This window comes from Canis lupus, chromosome 6 (genome assembly GCF_003254725.2).
Source record: "Canis lupus dingo isolate Sandy chromosome 6, ASM325472v2, whole genome shotgun sequence".
Classification (NCBI taxonomy): Eukaryota; Metazoa; Chordata; class Mammalia; order Carnivora; family Canidae; genus Canis; species Canis lupus.
In genome coordinates this window covers 26,163,930-26,187,487 of record NC_064248.1, presented here as the reverse complement: position 1 = coordinate 26,187,487, position 23,558 = coordinate 26,163,930, and the positions used below count along the sequence as shown (strand labels likewise).

The 23,558-nt window shown below is 38.6% G+C and overlaps 1 protein-coding gene and 1 long non-coding RNA gene across 8 annotated transcripts in view; one reads left to right on the top strand and one right to left on the bottom strand.

Moving 5' to 3' along the window:
• Nucleotides 1–181: 181 nt before the first annotated feature.
• Nucleotides 182–23,350, top strand: LOC112640322 (uncharacterized). Of its 7 annotated transcripts, none has more exons than XR_004816462.2 (6): nt 182–487; nt 901–1,100; nt 1,408–1,563; nt 6,511–6,634; nt 9,707–9,926; nt 11,182–19,932. It is a non-coding gene; the product is annotated as an uncharacterized LOC112640322 (long non-coding RNA). The 7 variants fall into 7 exon arrangements; XR_004816463.2 differs by lacking the exon at nt 182–487 and adding an exon at nt 628–769; XR_004816460.2 differs by lacking the exon at nt 182–487 and adding an exon at nt 639–769 and having other exon boundaries at nt 858–1,100.
• Nucleotides 2,451–23,558, bottom strand: part of SMG1 (SMG1 nonsense mediated mRNA decay associated PI3K related kinase) — a 107,288-nt gene continuing 86,180 nt past the window's right edge. The window contains 13 exon segments of the mRNA XM_025416403.3: nt 2,451–6,952; nt 9,505–9,611; nt 9,692–9,871; nt 10,897–11,003; nt 11,162–11,373; nt 12,387–12,614; nt 13,501–13,680; nt 14,766–14,918; nt 17,985–18,122; nt 19,202–19,671; nt 19,834–20,023; nt 20,523–20,673; nt 23,244–23,470. Coding sequence (XP_025272188.1) covers nt 6,875–6,952; nt 9,505–9,611; nt 9,692–9,871; nt 10,897–11,003; nt 11,162–11,373; nt 12,387–12,614; nt 13,501–13,680; nt 14,766–14,918; nt 17,985–18,122; nt 19,202–19,671; nt 19,834–20,023; nt 20,523–20,673; nt 23,244–23,470 — 2,421 coding nt within the window. The 3' untranslated portion in view covers nt 2,451–6,874.

Below are 23,558 nucleotides of genomic sequence, written 5' to 3'. Positions count from 1 at the left end.
CTCAAGCTCCGGGGCGGCCCGACCAACCGCGGCCCGGCGCATGGCTTGAAATCGGGGTCAAAGGAGACCGAGGCCGCGCAGGCCGAGGGGGCGGGGACAAGGAGCGGCCAATCAGCGCCCAGGAGCTGTGGGACGCCCCGCCCAGGCCTTTCGGGAGCGGTTGAACTGCCGCGGCGGGGCCCCCCCGCGCCCCGGTCCCGGGCTGCGTGACCCGCGGTGGCCGCCCCGCCGCGCTAGCTCTCGGGATTTAGTCCTGGGGGAAACAAACACGCCCCGCGTTATCAGGAGGACGGCGCGGTGACGCCGACCTCGCTGCGATCGGTGGCCCTCGCTGCGCCCCCGCGCGGCCACTCGGTGGCATCGCCGCTCGGGCCGCCCCGGCCGGGCCCCCCTCCCCCTCCCCCTCCCCCTCCCCCGGCCCCGCGGCTCGGACGCTCGTGCCCACCCCGGGAGGAAAGGGCAGTCCGCCGCGTGCAAGCAATCAGGAGTAAGGCCTTAGCTGGATGGAGGAAGGGGCGGGGGAGGAGGAGCGCAATCTGGGCTTAGTTCTCCAACACGGGGGGTGGGGGGTGGGGGTGGGGAGGGGAAAAGCACCGATTTCTCCAAAGTCGGCTTCTTCGTGGGCGTCTCCAAGGGAACTCCTTGGTGGGGTGGGGCGGGGCGGGGCGTTTGGGTTGCTTAGGAGACGACGACGCCCCTCCGCGTGAAGGGTCAGGTGTTGACCGAACCTCCTTCCTTCCTGAGATGAGAGGTCTTGCTAAGCAAGGAGGTAAACCGCCCTCCTCGGGGGTGGGGGTGGGGTGGATTCGTAAGCAGTTTAGCACCAGACGAATGACTCCCACGTCTTTTCTCTGCAGGATTTCAAAATGCATTAAGCGTTTTTTTGGTTTTCCGTAATAGGAACGAAACCATGCCAGTGGTTATAAATGGGACATTGACCTGTTGACCCGATCAGAGAGGTTTCCGGAAGACCTCACCGTGGCTTTTTACGTTCCGGCCTTTTAAGTCCTCTTTATGATGACCTGTAGTATGCCACAAACGTGACTTTAAGAGACTACCCAGGTTCCTAAGAGTTTGAGAGGACACGGCTCCAGAGCTCGGTGAATTTCAGGGAAGGGTGTGACTTTTTACCACGATGTCGGAGGGTAGGGGCGGGGAGACGGGGAAGAAGGCCTTTGCGAAGGAAGGGGACTCTTCAATAAAGTGCCACTTTGGGGAGAAACTAGGCTTTTGTAGGTAAGATGCAGGCCGTGGATAGATACAGAGATCGCGTCTGGGGAGCCTTTAAAGCTGTGAAGTTTGTAGAACAGGCCCTCCCCCTCCCTCTTCAAAAGAAAATGAAAAGGTCTTAATCAGCAGCCACGTAGTGAACATACTAAGCACTGACTGCAAAATCTTGGTGTATAGACGCATAACCTCTCCTTCCAAAGAAGCCACAGAATTCTTAAGCTTTAAAAGTGACATTACTACCTTGGGAAATCAGCCTCTGCTACAAAATGCTTCTGGTTCAACCAGGCTCCCCATGTACAACTTAAGACTGCAACACCAGCTTGTGAAACTGAGGTAAGGTGGAAAAAACTGAAGCAACTCTAGTAGCAGCACAGGTTCCCCTTTCCCCAGTACTTTTGTTACTCAAGGAACGCATTCCCAGACCCATTTGCAACTTCACGGCCCAGAAGAACTGTTACAAGTTCTTTCTGTAAACTTCCAATTGGTCCAATTATTAAAAAAAACACCTACCCTTAGTGCTTTGAGCTTTTTGTACTACAGAAACAGGACAGGATCTTTTGGAAAGATGCCTGATGAAAACACAGTTAACATTAAATCATCTTATAATGATCTAGCAACCACAAAATGCAATCTGATTCCCAGATACTTAAAACAAGTCAAACATTTTAATTCTATCTTCCTTCAGAGCTTTCATTGAATACACGTGTCAATAACGTTCTGTGGTTTGGTTTTTTAAAAGATTTTATTTATTCATGAGAGACAGAGAGAAGGCAGAGACACAGGCAGAGAAGCAGGCTCCCTGGGTCATGCCCTGAGCCGAAGGCAGATGCTCACCTGCTGAGCCACCCAGGCGTCCCAGTTTTGTTTTTAAATACCGACAAACTTAAGCTTAATAAATTACACCTTAATAGAACTTACCCATAGAAATAAAATTTTCACTGCTGCTCAAAACCACTATAGTACTTTGAGGATTTAAATACAATTATTTTTAGGGGAGGTGCCTGGCTGGCTCAGTAGATCATGAGACTCAGTCTCAGGGTTTTCAATTTAAGCTTCACATTGGGTGTAGAGATTACTTAAAAATAAAATCTTTCTTTAAAAAATTACATTGTGAACTAAGCTTTAAAAAATTTTTTGGAGTTATTAAATAAAAAAGAACTCTACCCATATTCCAAAAGTAAGTTTTCTAGAACCTATCTTCAATAAATTCAGAGCTTAAATGCTATGTCTTTTAAGACTTTATTTTCTGAAAAACGTAGTTCATACAATCTTTGCTGTGTTAATGCAAATATGCACAAAGTAGGCATGTATTTTTGTTTTCCAAAAGATGCATTATGAACATTTTCAGGAAGCTGGTGTGATTTATTCAACTTTTAATCTTAAATACAATCACAAAATTATATCCATCAGGAGGCATTACAACCTTTTGTACAGAGAAGCCACTTTATACAATGTTACTAGGACAAGGAAGATTCAGTTCAACTCAATTTGCTTGTATAATAAGGGTAAAGTAAATTAACAAGTATGATGTTGCCACTGACATTACAGGTGGAAATATAAGAGAAATTTAAACCAGAAAAATAACTGACAACGGGAATTTTAAAGAGGAGCGGAAACTTGGACTTCAGGAAAAGAAAAATCAGCCTGTTTTGAAAGAAAAACATTCTAAAAGCCTGCATTTCAGAATAACATGCAATTCCTTAAGTTTACCATCTTCAAAAAACTAATTATGTGACAATTTTACATTAGCACAACAAACAGCTTTTCCCTAGTTAGCCCAAATTCCCATAGAAAGCAGGGGACTCTACAGTGTTCCTGTTGTACAACTAACCCGTGAACCTATAAAGCTTCTCAGAGTCCATTTGCTCTTTTGTAAATAAGGGATGGTAAGATTGTTACCCAGGCCTAAAAAGCAGGAAAAGAGCAACAAATCCTTAGGGTTTATAACACAATGGAATTCCCCTTCTGCAGTGAATGTTTGCAAAAATTTGTAATGCTAAGCTAGTTTTCCCCATAGGAGGAATGTTTCTATTACAACCCATATACCAAAAATAAAATCTGCCTTCTTTAAGTGACCCTTACATTACATAGTCTACCTCGATTTCAGGGGGAAAGCCCTAGCTCTAAATTACTGACATTTGACAAGCCCAAGAATAGAGAATGGAAGGTCACTGGTTTTCACATTCATCTGATTTTGTCTAAAAAGTACATGTGCTAACAGTAAAACATTCACTGATTTTTGATGTTTATGAATAGGACTAACAGGCTAATTGTAGGCGCTTCATTTAATATGAAAAGAATTAGGAAAAAAGAAGAACCAGCTCCTTTGATATTAGTACTGCCAAAACAAGTAAGCCCCCAGATTAATTACAAATATGTGGAGGATAATAGGCCAGGAAGACTTTTCAATTTAAAGTACTGCCTATAATACCCCAGATTTAAAAGGACCTAAGATTGCACATCAACTCTAATATTTGGCTGTACTTGCATTGCCCTGCTCGGCATTGTTTAATGGCTCTTTCCTTAAGTTTCACACATCAGAACAACCACAATTAAAAAAACAAACAAACAAACAAACAAACAAACAAAAAAAACAATGCAGATAACACCAAACATGAACAATATTAAGAAAACTACATACTAAGCTTAGGTAATAGTGGCAAGTGTTAAGGGCAGAAGTGATGGAAGTTTTTCTTTGTATTACAAACCCTCACCCTGAACCTGGGGTTTGGGCTCTAAAAAAACAATTTAGGGAAGCAGATCAAGAGCTTGATTATCAGTTCACACACAGAAATCTCACATAGTTCAAAAAAGAACTCACTCCAAGTGCCAGACACAAAAGAATGTTAATAATCATCTAGCAAACTATGTTAACTCATGACTGGAAAGAAGGAGATCCTGCAAGACACACCAAAGAAAAACTAAAAGAGAAATACACACAGCTCCATAAACTAAGCCTTCAGAGCTTTGTAGAGATATCAACTAAAATTCAGGCAATTTTAGAAAAAGACAACAAAACACTTAAAATAAACTTCAATTTCCAAGGGTACTCTAAATTGAAGAAGAGGTTGTAGGTTATTCTATACCCCCTGAATCTGAGAAAGAGAAGAAGAGAGGAGCAGATCCCTGGTTTTCCACAGGTATTTTGTATCCTCAAAAATGTATGACTTCGTAAGGACAGCACTCTAAACTTTATTTTACAAGATAATCCCCCAAATATAGCCCTGTCTTCTCAAGCTGCTCTATCACCTGGGCCTCTCACCGGTGATTAAATCTGTGGAGTTTGCCTACGACAGCTCAAAAAGCCAAGGCTACTTGGCAGAATGACTTCCTAGAGGAAGCCAAATTGTACAGACTGGGGTCTTACTATCCAGAGTGCAGTAAAGAGCAAGCTTTGAAGTCCTCAATTATTCACATTCTGCCCCACAACCAAACATGTATATGCCACACTGTTCTCTGAGGGACCATTTTAAAATAAAAGTGATGGATAATTTACCAGAGGCACATGTTTCTGATATAAAGCTGTTTTGTATTTGCTTGGATAAGGTGCCAGGTACCTCTGAAGCCTGAAATTCACAGGCAATAAAATTCACCTATTTCATTTATCTTCTTTACCAAAGAAAAAGCAATTTCTGAATACTACCAGTAGGGACAAACTAGTGTGAACTTGTTTTATCACCGTGATAAAAGTTTTTCCTTGCGACAATAAAGAATGTGGCTGAAAAGACTTTTACTTTGAGAGAGCAGAGGTAATCAAGTGATGAATGTAGTAGCTCCCACACAGCCTCTAGGAAATAAAGCAGCGTGCATGACACAATATGGCATTATTATTCCAGATAGGTTGTTTTGATTGTGAAAATAAGGTTCAAATGAGTGAAGAAAATAAAATTTGATGCACTAGGTTCCTTAACTTGCTATTAGACACATGGGTATTTGAAAATACCACCTTTCTTGCAATACTTGCCTAAGTATTAGAAAAGCACTGATACTGAGATGCATTCTCCCATGGGCATGTAAAGATCATAGATTAATGTGACAATCAGAATACAGAAAAGGCCAGAGCTATGTGGAATTTTTTCCTTAATACCCTTAAGTTTGTGAAGATTGGCAACCAGAAATGATCACAGTCCTAATCCCTAAAATGCAGGAAAAACGTACTCAATCAAGATTTTGTTCTATTCTGTGTCGATACGTGATTTTATGAATCCTATTCTAGTCTGGATTTTGATTTTGGATCAACAATTCAGCTTACAGTACTGAGATGCAATACTGAATTTAAGGAAACCTTGATCATGAATTCACAGCAAACTATTAAAATTGTGCAAAAAGTAAAGTACTTCACAGACTAATAATTGAACTTAATAAAAGATGGTGGTGGTTTTCATTTTGCTGATGTTTCATGTACATGTCCTAAAATGCCAGGTAAACTAAATGAGAAAACTGAATTAAAAAGCATTTCACTCTACCTCCACCAGAACATCACTTTATTGTTAATCTGTCATCAACAATGTAAAACTCTAATAGGTATTCTATTCTGGTTTTTAAAAAGGTAAAAGATTACATTGGATTAGCTACTTTTTATGAAAGAAACTACAGCAATTGCAGCAATTGCAGAAGAGGGAAAATTTGAATGACCTCCCAAAAATGCACACTATAAGCAAAGGGGAGTGTACATTAAATCAAATGTCTGTTAGATTCATTACTTTTGAATGCACAGTGACAATTCTGGAAACTGTACATGATAGAATCACAGAAACGACTTAAATAACCAGAATTACATTTTGTATGTGATCATCAGACCTTTAAACAATCCTTGAATTTTCCATATTATCAGTGGTTTTGGAGAAATTTCTGTTTATCACTCCAAATATAAGTTGTTAACAACATCGAGATGGAAGTATATGAAAGCAATATAAGGATTGAAATAAAAGTAAATTTGAAAGATGGCTAATCTACTGGATCAGGTAAAAGGGGAATGGGTAGATGGTGTGGGATTGGGGAGGAGGATGATGGGTAGGTTATTTTTTCCCTTCATTTCAGAAGTAAGTTCTTCCAATGTAGTGTATCTGTTACATAGCTCTCCATTTCCAGTCCATTTCTGAAATTCTTAGCGCATAGCCTTTTTGTACCTACTGGTCAACCCAACCAGTACTGTTGCCAAGCAACAAGTGTTACACGAGAATCTGAATGCATCAAATCTTCCTTGGCTGTGATTTCTTCGCGGCCCCAGTTTTCTCTGTTTCTGAGCGGGGTTTGTTTTTTCCTGGATTGTACACACAGGGTCAGGTGGAATGGAGTTCCAAATCACTCTGTGCTCCGCGGCATCCCGATTTCTTTCTGCAGCTAACCTCCTGACACGTTTGCAGCTGTTCTGTGGCAGAAAGACAATCTCCATGTTCAGGCGGTGAGCTTTCTTTCTTTCACCCTTGACCCTGGGGTTGCAGGCCATGGTGTTGGGCGTTTCCCTGAGTGCAGCTGTCCTGCAGGATTCACTTCCTAGCGCACCGAGATTTCCTAGGGTTCCTCAGAGTAAGCCCCCAGTTGCATCACCACCGACTGTGGTGTGGCTTTGGATGCCTGAGGCTGAGTTGATTCTGGTGGATGTCTGACCTCGCTTAACCAGACTCATCTACTGTCTCACCATTCATACCCAGGCTGTCCAACCTTCATACAGCTGAGCCAAGTTATCTAGATTAGTTGCTTCCTTAATGACATAGTCAACCTGTAAAAGTAGGCAGGAGAATATTTTTAAACATGTGGACCTTTAAAGGACATATATGAATTCTGGGAGTTAAGAGTTTCTAACCACTCAAATACCCAAAGGATGCTATAGTTGCTATGGTGGAAAGGTGAAGTAACCTGAGCTTCCCTCATAATTCCACAGCTTACAAAATGTGTGTCTTGGCAAAGTCACAATCCCTCTAAACCTTGTAAATCCTTAGGTGAAGACAGAGCCCCCAAGGTGCTCTTGGGGTTAAACACATGAAGTCACTAAGTAAATGCTTAAGCAGTGTAAAAAAAAAAAAAAAAAAGTGCATAGCTGATTCTGAAATCTAGCTGGGTGCTCAACGAATACCTATTGATTCTGACTCAGCTAAATTTTCTTTTATAGTAAAAAAATATAATCATCTCTATATCCAGAGAATCCAAGGGGCCTAATTATATGTTAAATGCTCAATATATCGCTGCTGAATGAAGTCATGACTTATGTCAAAAGTTGTACACCATGATCTCTATACTTAACCCACTCCTAGAAGGCCTGTTAACTCTCTTTCATATAAAATTTACTATCACAATAAAAAGCACAAAAGCCAAGCTTCCTTCAAACAAATGGACAGAGAGCTAAAGATAGACAGTTATAGGGTGCCTGGGTGGCTCAGTCAGTTAAGTGTCTGTTTTTGGCTCAAGTCAAGAGCCCAGCATAGGGGAGTCGGCTTCCTGCCCCCTCCCACTGCATGCACTCTCAAATAAATAAAATCTTTAAATAAATAGATGAATGAATGAATGAATGAATGAATGAAATCTTAAAAAAAAAGACAGTCATGAAAGTCATAAGAATGCTTCTGAAGTGAAAATATCCCTGACTAAAAAAAAAACAAACAAAAAAAGAAAATATCCCTGACTCATTATTACCTATGTGTTTTATTTTGGGGTGTGTGTGTGTGTGTGTGTGTGTGTGTTTTCCCAAACCTGGCACTTTCTAAGAAAATAGTATTTCGGGTTCTACAGAGCAATGTAATGGTGTTTTGCTGTCACTGTTTAAAAAAAAAAAAAAAAAAAAAAAAACCTTTTTTTTATGTTAAAATTGAATTGTAGATGTTAAAAAACATTAGAAAACAGGATATTCACAGTCTCAAATTTTAACCCCACAGAAGAAAAGGTAGTGCATTTGTAAAGAATTCAGGAGAACACTACCCTCGACCAAATGACCTAACTTAATAAGAGAAAGATAGCACACACAAAGATACATCATTGATATAGTATTCCTGCCAAAATTGCTGATTCTGAATCTCATCATGAGGAAAATATCAGACAAATACAAAGTGAGGTATGTTCTACAAAATGGTCTGGACACATCAAAAAGGTCAATGTCATAAAAGTGGGGGAAAAAAAAGGAAATCCTCAGTAACTGTTCTAGACATTCAAAGCAACTAAACATAGACAAGTATTTATGAAATGCAAGACAAGCCTTGACTAGATCTTGCTGGGCTGGGGGAGGGGAGGAGACAGGGCCAAAGGGGTTAAAAAAAAACAAGGACTAAGCCATAAAGTTATCCTGAACTTTGGGGATAACTAGAGAAATCTGAATATGGACTCCATGTTAGGTAACAGTCAACAATAACATCAATGTTGAGTTTCCTCAGTTAATAATAATAATGTTTTATGGGGCACCTGAGTGGCTCACTTGGTTAAGTGTCTGCCTTTGGCTCAGGTCATGATCCCAGGGTGCTAGGATGGAGCCCCTATCAGGCTCCCTGCTCAGTGGGGATTCTGCTTCTCCCTCTCCCTCTGCTCATGCTCGCTCAAATAAGTAAAATATAATAATAATTATTATTATTATTATTATTATTTTTGTTTAAGACATATGTTGAAGTATTTAGGCATCAAGTGTTGTATCTGCAACTCCCAAATGGTTCTGAAAAACGATGTATGCATCACACATACACAGAAAGATGAAGCAAATGTAGGGAAACAAATGGTTTACTAGGTCTAGGTAGAGCATATGAGCATTCTACAACAGTTCTATAGGTCTTAACATTTCAAAATAAAAGGGGATTCATTCTCAAATTTATATATTTTTAATAACACTAATGAGAAAATTTCAGAGTAATAACTTCAGAAAAACTGACACCCCCAAACACATTATAGATACTATTCCTGCATCCAAAACTTCAACCTGGTTTCACTGGAAACCTTCAGATACTCCTACTTAAAATGCAAATTAACTGCTCTCTGGTGGAGAAGACAGACACACACACACACACACACACACACACACACACACACACACACACACGGCACACCTTAAGTTTCTGTTAGAAGAGGGCTGGGGAAAAAGAAATGTGCTAAATGGGTAGAGTCAGCTTAAAACGGTGAATATTTATTGTCCACTCCAGAGCTACCATTGCTAAAAATCTTCTGAATTCTAAAAATAAATTTCAGTTCTTCATTTCGTGGATGAATCACCAAGGATATGGATGAGGTACCTTTAAACCTATACTGTTTTCAGCAGCATTAAAATGTGTGGATCAAGTTTAAAAAATGGTCACTGACCTGTTCAGCAACTGACATCCTCCTATTCGGATCAACATCTCGGCCCTCGAGCTTGGCTTTCACCCTCTTCCACACACTCACTGCATAGGAGTTTCTCTCTTGCACAGCTGTGAAGCAATGGAAACATACATAAGTCAAACCACCACTTTGTATAAATATTTAATGTGTCCTTATTCTAACTGATTACCTTTCCCTGTTTTAGGGTCTCTGACAGCCTTTTTAGGACTACAAGCAACACTCTTGCCAGTTCCTGGAATGGTGCTTGGTGGAGTATCTGCTGAGGTGGCAAGATTTTTCTGAATCAACTTTCTAGCATTCTGCGACATGACATCAGGCTGAGTCTTCTGGCCAGTGTTGCTCCGGACTGCTATAGAGAAAGAGTAGATAGCTCAATTCACATGTAAAAAAGAAGACCAGAAAGAGTAAGTAGCTCAATTCACATGTAAAAACGAAGACGAGGGAGACAAAGAGGAGAGCACTCTCAATCAACTACAAATACATAGCCGGGAAAATAAATAGGATTTTACAACCTTAGTCTTTATCCCTTGAAATAGATACTGTCCTCTTAAATATAGCTTAAAGAGCTATTCAAAAATTTGTACAATGATGCTCACTGCTTGTTGTACTATCAAAAAACTGTATATATGTTGACTGTCCAATTAATGTAGGATTAATATGGTAAAGACACAGAATGGCATATTAAATTTGGATATTAAGTCATTTTTTTTTTAATTTTTATTTATTTATGATAGTAACAGAGAGACAGAGAGAGAGAAAGAGGCAGAGACACAGGCAGAGGGAGAAGCAGGCTCCATGCACCGGGAGCCCAACGTGGGATTCGATCCCGGGTCTCCAGGATCGCGCCCTGGGCCAAAGGCAGGCGCCAAACCGCTGCGCCACCCAGGGATCCCTATTAAGTCATTTTTTAAAAGAGTATTTTATGACAAGGAAATTACCAATTTAATATTAAATGGGAAAAGGCAACAAAAACTGCATTCACAGAATGATCCCAATTTGTGTGTGTGTGTGCACGCACAGTCATACACACAAGTCTAACAAAAATGTGTAATGGTTCTACTCTAACTGGAATGAAATCATAAATTTTCCTATTTTTAAAAAAATTTCCCTGACAAGCATATATTTTATAGTCATAAATTATTTAAAAAGAATTTAAACATAATGTATTTCTACTTCCTCACACAAGTACTTTTAAAATTAAGCCAAAATGTGTTCATTCAGTTTGAGTTTTAACAGTTTAAGAAAACCCTTTTAAAAAGCGTTGACTATGAACATATTAGACTCAAAGTATAAATAAGCATCTTAGCTTAGCATCTATGTGTAGATTATTAACAGATCAAGATTCGGGTCTTTTTTAAAGTAGAAAAGTCATACCTGCAGCAAAGGATGGCTGGTAAGTAGCAGATGACGTTGGACTTGAACATTCATTTGTTGCATCGGTGACTAAGGGTGATGCAAAACCCACTAAATTATTATAGATACTGAAATACAAAATAAAATGGCTTATTTATGAAATCTCACCAGATAACTACTTACAAATATGAAAACTGAAAAAATTAGATGAATTAAATAAACAAAATTTATTATTATACCAGATATCTTGCTTACATTTTAAATTTAAGCCAGAACGCATTCTTACCTCTGACTTTGTGTTTTCAGTTCTTTCAAGGTGGGAGTTATTTCCTGGAGCATTTCAACGTGTTCTTGACTTCGAACCTGACCCATAGCTTGGACTAATGTAAACAGCACCGTCTGAATGTTGTCTTGCCATGATTTATATTCACCTAAGAACTGCCTAACACTGTTCTCATAGGGAACATCTTCACCATCTGCCAGGGCAGCTTCTTCATCCTAGAATTGATATATTAATGATTAAGAGAAACGGTATTTGTTTCAATAGTAACTCCTAACACAGTCAATTTTGAGTAACAACCAGTAAGTGTTTTTCAAATATGTGTTTAATAATCCATTTATTACATTTTAACTCCTTTTCTACAGGAATCTTATTTTCAGTGCAAGATAAAAACTCAAGTGAAAACAAATCCTCAAGTTAAATGATTTACTGTTTTATACTGATGAAGTTATTTAGTCTTTTCTGGGGGTTCAGTTGCCTTACTATGTAGATTATGTAGGATACTGGAGGGAAGAGACAATATTTCATTCATTTTGGAGGCAAACTCTTATGAGCTTCAGAATAAGGGTTGAAAGGGAAAAGAGATGTTGGAGATCAAAACACTCTGAGGCTATGTTCAAGTTTTGGGTCTATTGTTAAGTTACAGGACTTTGGATGAATCAGTCTAACATTCAGTTTCTCTAAGGTACAAAATCAGAATACTACAACCTGCTTTAAAAACAAAACAAAACAGGGATGCCTGGGTGGCTCAGTGGTTGAGCGCCTGCCTTCAGTTCAAGGTCCTGGGATCGGTTCAAGGTCCTGGGATCGAGTCCCGCATCGGGCTCCCTGCAGGGAGCCCACTTCTCCCTCTGCTGTGTCTCTGCCTCTCTGTTTCTCATGAACAAAGAAATAAAATATTTAAAAAACAAAACAAAAATAGTTAAAAACACAAATTAAGGGCAGCCCGGGTGGCTCAGTGGTTTAGTGCTGCCTTTAGCCCAAGGCCTCATCTTGGAGACCCAGGATCCCACCTCAGGATCCTTGCATGGAGCCTGCTTCTCCCTCTGCCTGTGTCTCTGCCTCTCTCTGTCTCTAATAAATAAAATCTTACACACACAAACTCAGTTACAAATTGGAAGATAAGACCTGACAGAAGTTGTTTTGTTTATATCATTATTTTCCCAAATACAACTACTTGTAATTTTATGAAAGGAAGGAGTTAATTGTGTGCCAGTATTATTAGTCTTACCTTAGCCATTGCTTTCAGGAGATGTTTGACATCTCCAAGTTGCCGGTTATGACCAGTGAGCACAGTCTTTATATTATCAACCAGATTCTGAATTGTTTCACAGACTGTTTCTATCTGTTGCTCTTTCTCTGTCTGAATTGCCCTCTGAGTAGACATATCCTGGGTCAATTGTTTGTGTGCTGACAAAAGCCACTCAGAGCTGCCAATAGGATGCTCAAGACTGGTGTCCTAAACAAAATAAGCATTTGTGTAAGTATCAGATGGAATAAGATTCTATCCTTCATCACCACGATCAAAAGGTTTTAGTAACTCAAGCTCACACAAAGAACCTCATTTGCTGCATCATGAACTAATTATGTACGTAATAGTACTTAACAATAACTTAATTTCTGAAATATAAAGATTTTTAATTTTTCTGCATAATCATACAGGAATAAATCCTCAAAGACATAAAATATATATCTAGAATAATAAAAATGATCTGTATCGAGGACCCTAAACCCGTGTAAATCACTCTTTAAAAAAGACACTTCCTAATTAATACATAGTCTAAAACTTTCCCATAAAATATAAACACTAAATTTATTGACTTTCTATTTCTGGACTCAACCCTCCTGTCCTTCCACTAGCCCTTGTCTGCTACCCTATTATCAGTGCGTCTAAGTCATTTGCTATACACTGAATTCCTCCTCCCCTCTGAAACTCCACAGTACTGCCAATTGTAGCTCTGAGAATCCTTTTAACTTTTTAATTCATTGTATTATTTATTATCAATAGGTTCCTTGGGGACTAAGAGCAAAATTTAATCATTATTAATTTTTAAGATTTTAAAGTACTCTCTACATCCAACGTGGGGCTCAAACTCACAACCCCAAAATCAACAGTTGCATGCTTCACAGACCAAGCCAGCCAGGTGTCCCTGGATATAATCATTATGTCCCTCAAACAGTATCTTATATACAGTACACACACTATATATAAATGTAAACTGACTATATTACATTGGCTTTGAGGGCATGACACTGGCCTTAACATTTTTATCCACAAGTCTCTACTCTCATATCAAGATTCAAGACTCACCACTCAAAAAAAAAAAAAAAAAAAAAAGACTCACCACTCTTTGTAATAAACGAAGCTCTAACTCAGAGACTGAACTGTTAAACTGTGATGCAAATGAACACATTTGCTGACATCGTTTGATTAGTTCAAATAATGCGGCATCCAGGTTTAAGGCTTCTGCAGTTCTAGTTCGTAAACTTTCAAAATGGATGATATTGCTGCAGAGGAAAGTGACCTATAAAGAGGTAAAAAGGAATGGACCCATCACAGTCAGGGAAGAAATGCAATTTTAATCTGACATGAAAAAATACTACCAGAATTCATTTCCAGAATTCAGGACCACAACTGGTCCTTAAAAAATGTTATGAATGACTCTTTTAGGAAACAGATCTAATCCTAATAAAGGCTATGAATAAATGCACCTTGTTTTGGCTAATGTTATTAGATCTGAGATGGTTAAAATCACCTAAGTACATTCATATAAAAGTATCTTCTACATGTTTGCTTTTTGGTAGAAAATTTACTTCACAATAAAACTGTTATATTCAATTGCAATTTATTAGTGCTATGTCCAAATTTCAATTTGGAACACTGCCCTTCTGCTTCTACTCTTGCCTAGCCTTACAGTAAGACCACAAAATATGACCTTCAATGTATGACGATATTATGCACAGTTAAAAAAATATTATAATACTACTGTGATTATGTAAATAATTTCTACTTTTATAAATACATACTGAAATATTTACAGATAAAAATCATACGTTTGGAATTTCATTAAAAATGGGAGGGAAAGGAAAAACTGGAAGTATGAGGAAATAAAATAGGACATAAGTTGATCACTAAATTTTAATTGGTTATGAGAATATGGGAATCACTGTATTAGTCTAATTTTGTACCTGATGGAAAACTATCTAATAGTTTTTTTTCTTTTTTTGCTTTTGTCCCCTTCCCCCAGTCGTAACGAAGTTAATCCACAACTTCTGACAGAACACAAGCTCATAAAGACATTTTATTGCCACTGGGTCACCTTAGTTGCATAAAGAGAACCTTAGACAAATATGGAATTAAACTCCTTATGTTCCAACAAAGGCTGAACCCATTTTATATCTAGCTAGGTGACAGTAAAGATATACGGAAATAACTGGCTGTGAGCTCAGCCTAAGGGATGCCCTTCCAACCAAGGCCTATCAGACTATTTCCAGTACTGTGAACTAGAGAGTGGACTCTCAAGCTACCTCTAGTTATCCCACATGTAACTCCCATCAATTGTAGAATCCCATAACTGAAAACAAAGATGGCACACATGGGTCACAATACCTGGCTTGCTCTTTGGCTCTCTTTAAGGACAAGATTTCTTCTTTCGGCTATTGTTGCTTCAAAATCCTGTAGTACAGGTGCCAGTGCAGGGTTGGCACCACCTGCCCACTTAAGTCGCTGTTCAATACTTGCTTCAAGTGCTGCTAGTTTCTCCTATAAAAGCCAGAAGAACATCAGTGAATATTTCACACTCTCCAATTCCTGGTGAGGATTTTATATAAATACAAGACAGATTCAAAAGAAACAGGATGAGACATACATAATTTAGAAAACATTTTTAACATACATCTTTTAGAATTAATCTTGATTTCATTTGAATATTTAAGGCTAAATATGTCTGGGGAGGTAAGAACTGGCTTTCAGTTGGTCTTAAAATCTGCAGATTTTAATTATTTTTTTTAAAGTCCATCTATTTACTTCAGAGAAAAAGAGGAGACAGAGCAAGAGATAGAGGAGGAAGAGGCAGAGGGAGACAATCTTGCAAGCAAACTCCTCACTGAGGGTATAGCCCAATGTAGGGCTCAATCTGCCAACCTATGAGATCACAACCTGAACCAAAACCAAGAGTTAGAGGGGCGCCTGGGTGGCTCAGTCGGTTAAGCGGCTCCCTTTAGCTCATCATGATCCCAAGGTCCTGGGATCAAGCAGCACATCAGGCTCCCTGCTTCTCCCTCTCCCTCTGCCTGTGCTGTCAAGTAAATAAAATCTTTAAAAAACAAACAAACAAAGCGGTGGATGCTCAACAGAATGAGCCACACAGGCATCCCAAGATTTTCATGTTTAAAGAAGCCTTCATTTAAAAAATATACATATTTTATTTATTCATTCATGAGAAACACAGAGGGAGACAGAGACATAGGCAGAGGGAGAAGCAGGCCCCCGACAGGGAGCCCAATGTGGGACTTGGTCCCCAGACTGGAATCATGCCCTGAGCTGAAGAGAGACGCGCTCAACCACTGAGCCCTCCAGGCATCCCTAAATAAAGTAGCCTTTAATAAAATGAAAACAGGGCAGCCCCAGTGGCACAGCGGTTTAGCGCTGCCTGCAACCCAGGGTGTGATCCTGGAGACCTGAGATCAAGTCCCCCAGCAGGCTCCCTGCATGGAGCCTGTTTCTCTCTCTGCCTGTGTCTCTGCCTCTCTCTCTCTCTCGCTGTGTTGCTCATGAGTAAATAAACAAAATCTTTAAAAAAAAAAAGAAAAAGAAAAACAGTGCTACATCAAATTCCTAATGCACTTAAGTGCTACTATCTTATCTATAAGAATATCCATGTACCATTTGCAACAAAAGAGAGTTAAGAGGATATAATGCTAAGTGAAATGTCACTCAGAGAATGAAATAAATGATTTCGCTCATAGTGGAATATGAGAAACAAAACAAATGAACAAAGAGGAAAAAAGGTGAAACACACAAAGAAACAGACTCTTAACTTTAGAGAACAAACTGGTGGTTACCAGAAGGGAGGTGGTTGGGAAGAGGGGTGAAAGAGATGATGGGGATTAAAGAGTACACTTATCACAATGAGCACCAAATCATGAATAGCACTGTTGAATCACTATATTGTACACCTAAAACTAATAGAACTCTGTATGTTAACTAGAATTAAAATAAAAAACTTAATTTAAAAAATCCATCTACACTTTTGATTACAAAAGACAAAAATCAAATTTTCCCAGATTCAAAAGTTTATAAACTCATGACAAGGAAGGTTTTACATAACAAAGTTATTTCATTATTTATTCACCACTTTAGGTGGAGGAATTCACATCCTGTCTTTCCTGCACTTCTCTCCCTCTTTCTTTTTTTCTTTTTTTTTTATTTTTTATGATAGTCACACAGAGAGAAAGAGAGAGGCAGAGACATAGGCAGAGGGAGAGAGGGAGAAGCAGTCTCCATGCACCAGGAGCCAGATGTGGGATTCGATCCCGGGTCTCCAGGATCGTGCCCTGGGCCAAAGGCAGGCGCCAAACCACTGCGCCACCCAGGGATCCCCTCTCCCTCTTTCTTTGACAGAAACACACCCCTAAAATCAGAAAGGGCAGGTATTCACTCTCCAATATTGAAACCTAGCCCTAATATATTGTAGAGAAAATATATTTCAATCTTCAAAGTGAGCTCCAGAAAAGTTTCATTAAAAATGTAAAAATTACAGAAGTGATTATACTTGATTTTATACTAACATTAATTTGTAAAATGAACAGAAAAATGTCAGTTACATGAGATATAAGGGGTACATGAGATAAAAAGAGAAACAATACAAAGACATATATAACCATTATCAAGACCTGTTTCTTATTTTGAAAGGGGGAGGGGAGATTAAATATTAGGCAGAAATGACAAAAAATTGTAATAGAAAAATATCCTATTGCCTTTGACATCATAAAATATCACTAACTATATAACAGAGATAAAAAGTGCCTAAGCTAGGGTGCCTGGGTGGCTCAGTCAGTTAAATGCCCAACTCTTGATTTCAGCTCAGGTCATAATCTCAGGGTCATGAGACTGAGTCCTGCGTCTGGCTCCATGCTGAGCCTGCTTATGACTGATGTAATGAGCACTGTATCACAGAAGACTGATGAATCACTGACCTCTACGTGAAACTAATAATACATTATATGTTAATTAATTGAATTTAAATAAAAATATTTTTTAAAGATTCTCACCCTCTGCCCCACCCTTGCTCTTTTCAAAATGAAATAAAAGAAATGCCTAAGCTTTTTAGATATGAATAGTAAGCCTTTCAGAAAAACTAAGTGTTAGGATGCCTGGGTGGCTCAGCAGTTTGGGCGCCTGCCTTTGGCTCAGGTCACGATCCTGGGATCTGGGATAAGTCCCGCATCGGGCTCCCTGTGAGGAGCCTGCTTCTTCCTCAGCCTGTCTCTCTGCCTGCCCCCGCCCCCATCATGAATAAATAAAATCTTAAAATCTTTTTTTTTTTTAATCTTAAAATCTTAAAAAAAAACAAAACAAAACAAAACAAAAAACCCTGAAATGTGTAGTATGTCTCTATTCCTGGTTCAAAATACACTGCTAAAAAAAAAAAAAAATACACTGCTACTGTTAGTTTTGGTTACTTGAAGAAAAAAAGATACAAATTAAAAATAAAAGTGAACAAGAAGTAAGCCAAGGACAGACGTGTACATAGACTGAACACCTCCTCACAGCATAGGTCATTTCTGAAAGTAAATGTGCTGCAAGTTAAGGTCTGACAAAACACACCTGAACTGTTGCAATTGAAGTTTCAATTTGGCTCAGAGTATGGAGTTTCTTTTTCATGCTGGTTAGGATGGCTGACCGAGGAGGAGGTGTAACTGACATGGCTTGTGGTCTATTGATAAGAAGGTCTTCATGCTGCCACTGTTCAAAGAAAAAACAATTTAATAAAATCAGCAGGAAAAATAATCTTTAGATAAAAGGAGGGGAGGTGGGAATTAGGACTGAGGCGAAGAGAAAAAACCCAGCCACAGCAAAGCGAGGTAAGCAGAGAAGTCTAACAGCAGAAACATTACAAAGAATCACAACCAGGTGAAAAATTTCCTAATTTAGAGAATGGCTGATAAATTTCTTTGATCAGTGATATGCAACAACTAAGTAGTAATTCTGAAGATGTTTCCAAGTGTATATAAAAGTCTAGTATACAATCTCCCCAAAAGATATCTATCTCCAGTTAAGAGGTTGGAAAAGGCATGGGTGGATGGTGGGTGGAGAGGCACAGTCTATCCAGCGTGAGGCTAAGCAAGTGATTAAGAGAAATGCTGGCAGCAGTACAGAACAAAGAATTCTCCAGAGAGCCTAGAAGTTGTAGAAAGGGGCAGGCAACTGCTCAAAGAGGAGCAAGTCATCTTGTATGTTTTAAGGAAGGCCCCAGAAGGCTTAAGGGATATTTGGGCTACAATTAAAAGTAATATATTGTACTTAGGGCTTAAAATGACGAAACATTTGTTCAGATCAACAAAACTGTAAGGATATAATGTTTTCCATTCAGTTGTCAATATTTTAAGGGAATAAACTCTAAAATGTATAAGACAATAAAAATGTCAACTTTTTTTGAAGAAAAAATAACAAAAAGATTCCAATGTGCTAGACAGACTGTTAACATAAAATAATTTCAAAATGTGAATAAATTAGTTTTCTTAATTTATGAGCTAAAGAAATCAGTTCATGATAAAACTTAACAATACAGATAATACCAACCATACCACATGGATGGAAACAAAGTTAGAAGTCGCAAAGTGTAAACACAAAATACTCTCAACTACAGGAAACAGAAACAAGGAAAAACTGGACAAAGATACCAAAATGCTAAAAAGCTGGGTTTGCTGTGGGCTGGCACAATTCAGGATGTTTAAATTTTTTTTATTTGTATTATTTTATATTAATTCCCCCAGGTTTTCAAATTCCTAGAGTAGAGAAAAACACATTAGAGAAATACTTACTTGAAACATGGCAATATGCAGCTGAACACGCTGCAGGCTTGTCTTACAAGAAGAAATACTGGTTTCTAGCCTGCGTACCAAGTCATGTTTCTTCCAGGCAGTATCATAGGAGCTTGCTAACACAGTTGCCCTGTTCATTACCAACTGAGAGAACTTCCCAATCTGGATGTTGTGCTCCACTGCTTTCTTACAAAGATCATCAACAGAGACTTTGCTTTCAGCACCAAAGTCCTTTGCCTCTACTTGAGCAATAATGTCTACACCCAGGGCACTGATAAAACTGCAGAGGGTGAGTCCTAGGGCTTGGTTCGGTAGTCCAATCAAGAGCTGCCTCACAAAGTCAGCTGTGAATGCCTTTATAGGTTTGGCCATCTGGTCTTCACTGAAACAGGAGTTTCTAAAAAGAGTTTTCACATTGACAATCTGTACAGGTCCATTTACAGTATTCTGATCCTCAAGCGAACTCGAACCTAAAACAGGAAAATTTTCAAGTATTTCATGCAAAGTAAAATAAGGTAATAATAATGCTTATTTAAAAACTAGACTGTATGAGCATACAATTAAGCCTGCTCCATCCCTACCCCCTTCTAAAGTTCTACACAAATCCAATATGTTTAAATGTGAAAGATTACCTGATAAAGTTTTAGAAAAGGTACCACAGAGCCTGAAAAATTCCTTAATTGTCTGTAATCTTTTTAGAAAGAAAATCTCTTCTAGCACCTGCCGGTGATTATCATCATCAAAAAAATTGACTTGGGTACTCCTGGCTTCCCTTATAATGTCAATCTTTCGCCAAGCAATGGGAATTTCCATCTTGTTTAACTATGTAAAAAAAAAAAGAAAAGAAAGTTCCTTTCTCTACTTTTCACACAGTGAACTACTTTACCACATGTGCATTAAATCAGTACTCATAAAATCAATATTTACCTCTTCTTTAGTTTTTTTTAATATTTTATTTATTCATGAGAGAAAGAGAGAGAGAGAGAGAGAGAGAGAGACACGCACAGACACAGGCTGAGGGAGAAGCAGGCTCCATGGAGGAAGCCCGACGTGGGACTTGATTCCAGGTCTCCAGGATCACACCCTGGGCTGAAGGTGGAGCTAAACCGCTGAGCCACCTGGGTTGCCTTCTTTACTTTTTAAAAAGATTTTATTTATTCATTTGACAGAGAGCAAGAGAGCACAAGCAGGAGGAATGGCAGATGGAGAGGGAACAGCAGGCTCTTCACTATGCAGGGAGCCCCAGGATCAAAGGACCATGACCCTAGCCAAAGGCAGACACTCAACTGACTGGGCCACCCAAGGTACCCCTAATATTTACCTTTTCAACTAATAAGCCAAAAGCAGTTTCAACTTGGGCAAACATCCCATCAAATGCTACCAAAAGCATCTGGCCAGCTGACATTTTTGGTGTTTCATCAACTGAACCATTTCTTGGTTGGATTAATTCACCATATTGAGCATGTAGTATTCTAGAGAAAAAGAAAAGGGAATTAAAATCCTAAGTGAAGAGTAATAAATTTGGGGGAGAACACAAAAGGTCAGTAAGAGTCACAGCTAGCATGCAATCTAAAAAAATAAATCTTTTTTAAGATTTTATTTAATTAATTTTATTTATTTGAGAGAGAGAGAGAACGAACCCAGAGTGGGAGGAGGGACAGAATTCTCAAGCAGACTCCCTGCTGAGCGTGAAGCCCCACACAGGGCTCAATCTCCGGTCCTCAAGATCACAACCTGAGCCGAAATCAAGAGCCAGACACTTAACCAACTGATTGACCCAAGCACCCCTAGAAAAGAAGTCTTTTTGCATGCAGGAAAGACTGTTAGGATAAAATGATATGTAGTGCCATCATAATATGAAGTTAATGGTTCCAATTCAGTATTAGTAATTGTTCATGTGATCAAATTTTATGCAAACCTGGATTATGACAATTTTTAAAGAACTATATATTATAGTCTCACTTAACACAAAGAATGTAAAATAATACAAACCCCAATAAATGTCAAGAATCACACAATTCTAAAGCTAGAGGACTTCACAAAAATTGTCAAGTATGTTCACACCACTGTCACATACATGAAACAGCCAACTACATACAGACCCCAAACTCAAAAACCTGCTATTTGTGGCACACTTGTTTTGAATAATGCATAGTTTGAGTTTAAGTCTCCAGAAATTCACCAAGCATATCATCAACTTAAGACTTACACAGTGGCTTATGTATCCAGACACTATTCTGAACATTTTATATAAAAAAACATCAAAAATAGCATTCCTAGTACCTACAACTAGTATTATTGTTACTAATGTTAACCAAATCTGGTTTGTTTTTTTTTTTAAGATTTTTAAAATTTATTCATGAGAGAAAGAGAGGGCAGAGACACAGGCAGAGGGAGAAGCAGGCTCCCTGCAGGAAGCCCCATGTGGGACTCCATCTCAGGACCCTGTGATCATGCCCTAAGCTGAAGGCAGACGCTCAACCACTGAGCCACCAAGGTGCCCCTGTTAACCGGATTTTCAACTTTATCACGCACACATACAGAAATAACTATACGACTACTAAGAGAATTTAAAAAGGCTAACCAGGGCAATTTCTAATGGAAAAAAGAGCTATAAGATGGTATACAATTTTCCTTGAGATGATCAAAGGTTCTCCAAAACAAGGTACAAACAAGCTGTAACAGAACCAGGCATGAAGTTTGTTACCTAAATCACACATGAAGAGTAATCATCCATTTGCGGGTAAGGAAAATCTGAATTAGGTTATCATGGGGAGATAAATGAGGGCTGAAATTTGTGAGAAAGAAAGGTATATAGATTTAGCATCTAAATGTTTAAATAATGCTAGAAATTTAAATGATAAAGCTATTATGCAAATAACCTAAATCATCTATTGATGTTTAGTTTATGCTATAATAATTGCACTCATTTTTTTAAACTGTATGGTGAAATAATTATAAAGAAACATAGGAAAGTTTTGAATGCGGATAATGGAAAACATTAATGAATTATTGTTAACTTTTTGGGTGAAGTAACGGCACTGCAATTAAGAAAACTAAATTTGTATTTTAGATATATATACTTCCTGTATGTTCAAAAATGAAGATAGTTGCTTCAAAATAATCAGGACAGTACAATCTAAACAAGACAAATAGTTTAAACAATTTAAACAAGTGCAGATAATTGCCAAAGGTGGGAAAAAGAAAGTTCATTATACTATTCTATTTTCTTTTCTTTGTATTTTGTCATAGGAGGAAGAACGGTAGGTCAATCCATTTCCACTCTCTCAATTATACTTTCTGGGGCAAATCTGACACCAGAATACCAAAGAAAGAGGTCCTGAGTCACCAGAGATAAAGGGGCTTACAGCTTAGCTATGGGTAGAGTGCATAGCTGGAGGAACAGCCCAACCTTTACAGGTTCCAAAGTCAAATGGTTTCTCTGGATTTCAGAGATGAAAAACCACAATATTCAGTATCTAAAACAAACTTAAAAAGTTTAAGCAAACTTAGAAGCATTCGCCTCAAGTGAGGTGTGTACTCCATTAACTAAACTGGCTCAGATGCTCCCATGAAGTTCTGAGGGCTGGTTTAAAACTCCTACACTCCACTTTGTGTGTGTGTAGCACACGTATCATGAAGCAACCACATTACAAGTATACATGTGTGTATGTGCTAAACATTCATGGAGCTACACACCCAGATGAGTGCATGTGTATAACTGGTGCAATCTCAGGAATCTCTGCTGACTGTACCGACATAACTCCACAGTGTGACCATAGTACTACTGGTATGCAAAGTGCTAACACTGCAGGAAAGATGGAGCCTCATAAGACATCCCTGCACATATGTGTTTTACAACTTCCTATGAATCTGTAATTTTTTCCAAAAACAAACTTTTTAAAAATATAGGTAAATATTTTTAAGTAACTATATCTGCTGTAAAATTACAACTAAACTTACGTATAGTAAGAGCTCAGAAACTGTTATTTGGCTTTCCTATCTCCTTCGCAAGAAAACAGCACAGCTACCATTCACTTGCCTGGCAACATCGATGTAATGAGCATGTGTTTCTTCCTCGAGTCCCATAGCTGCATTTCTTAAATAGGCCTGAAGAGATTCAACTAGAGTCTGCAGGGGAACGCCATCAGTTGTCTGCTCAATAAGACTGTCCAGCTCATGAAGCATACTTTCTAACGTGTATTCTCCTTTCATTAAACATCTCAGTGCTTCTGGAAATATGATTTGCCGGAAATTTGAATTTAATTCCTATAAATATGTGAGAAATATATTTTAATGTTTTCTGAGTTAAGGTAAGTTATACATTTAGAGGTTTAATGCCATGTACTAAGAACAA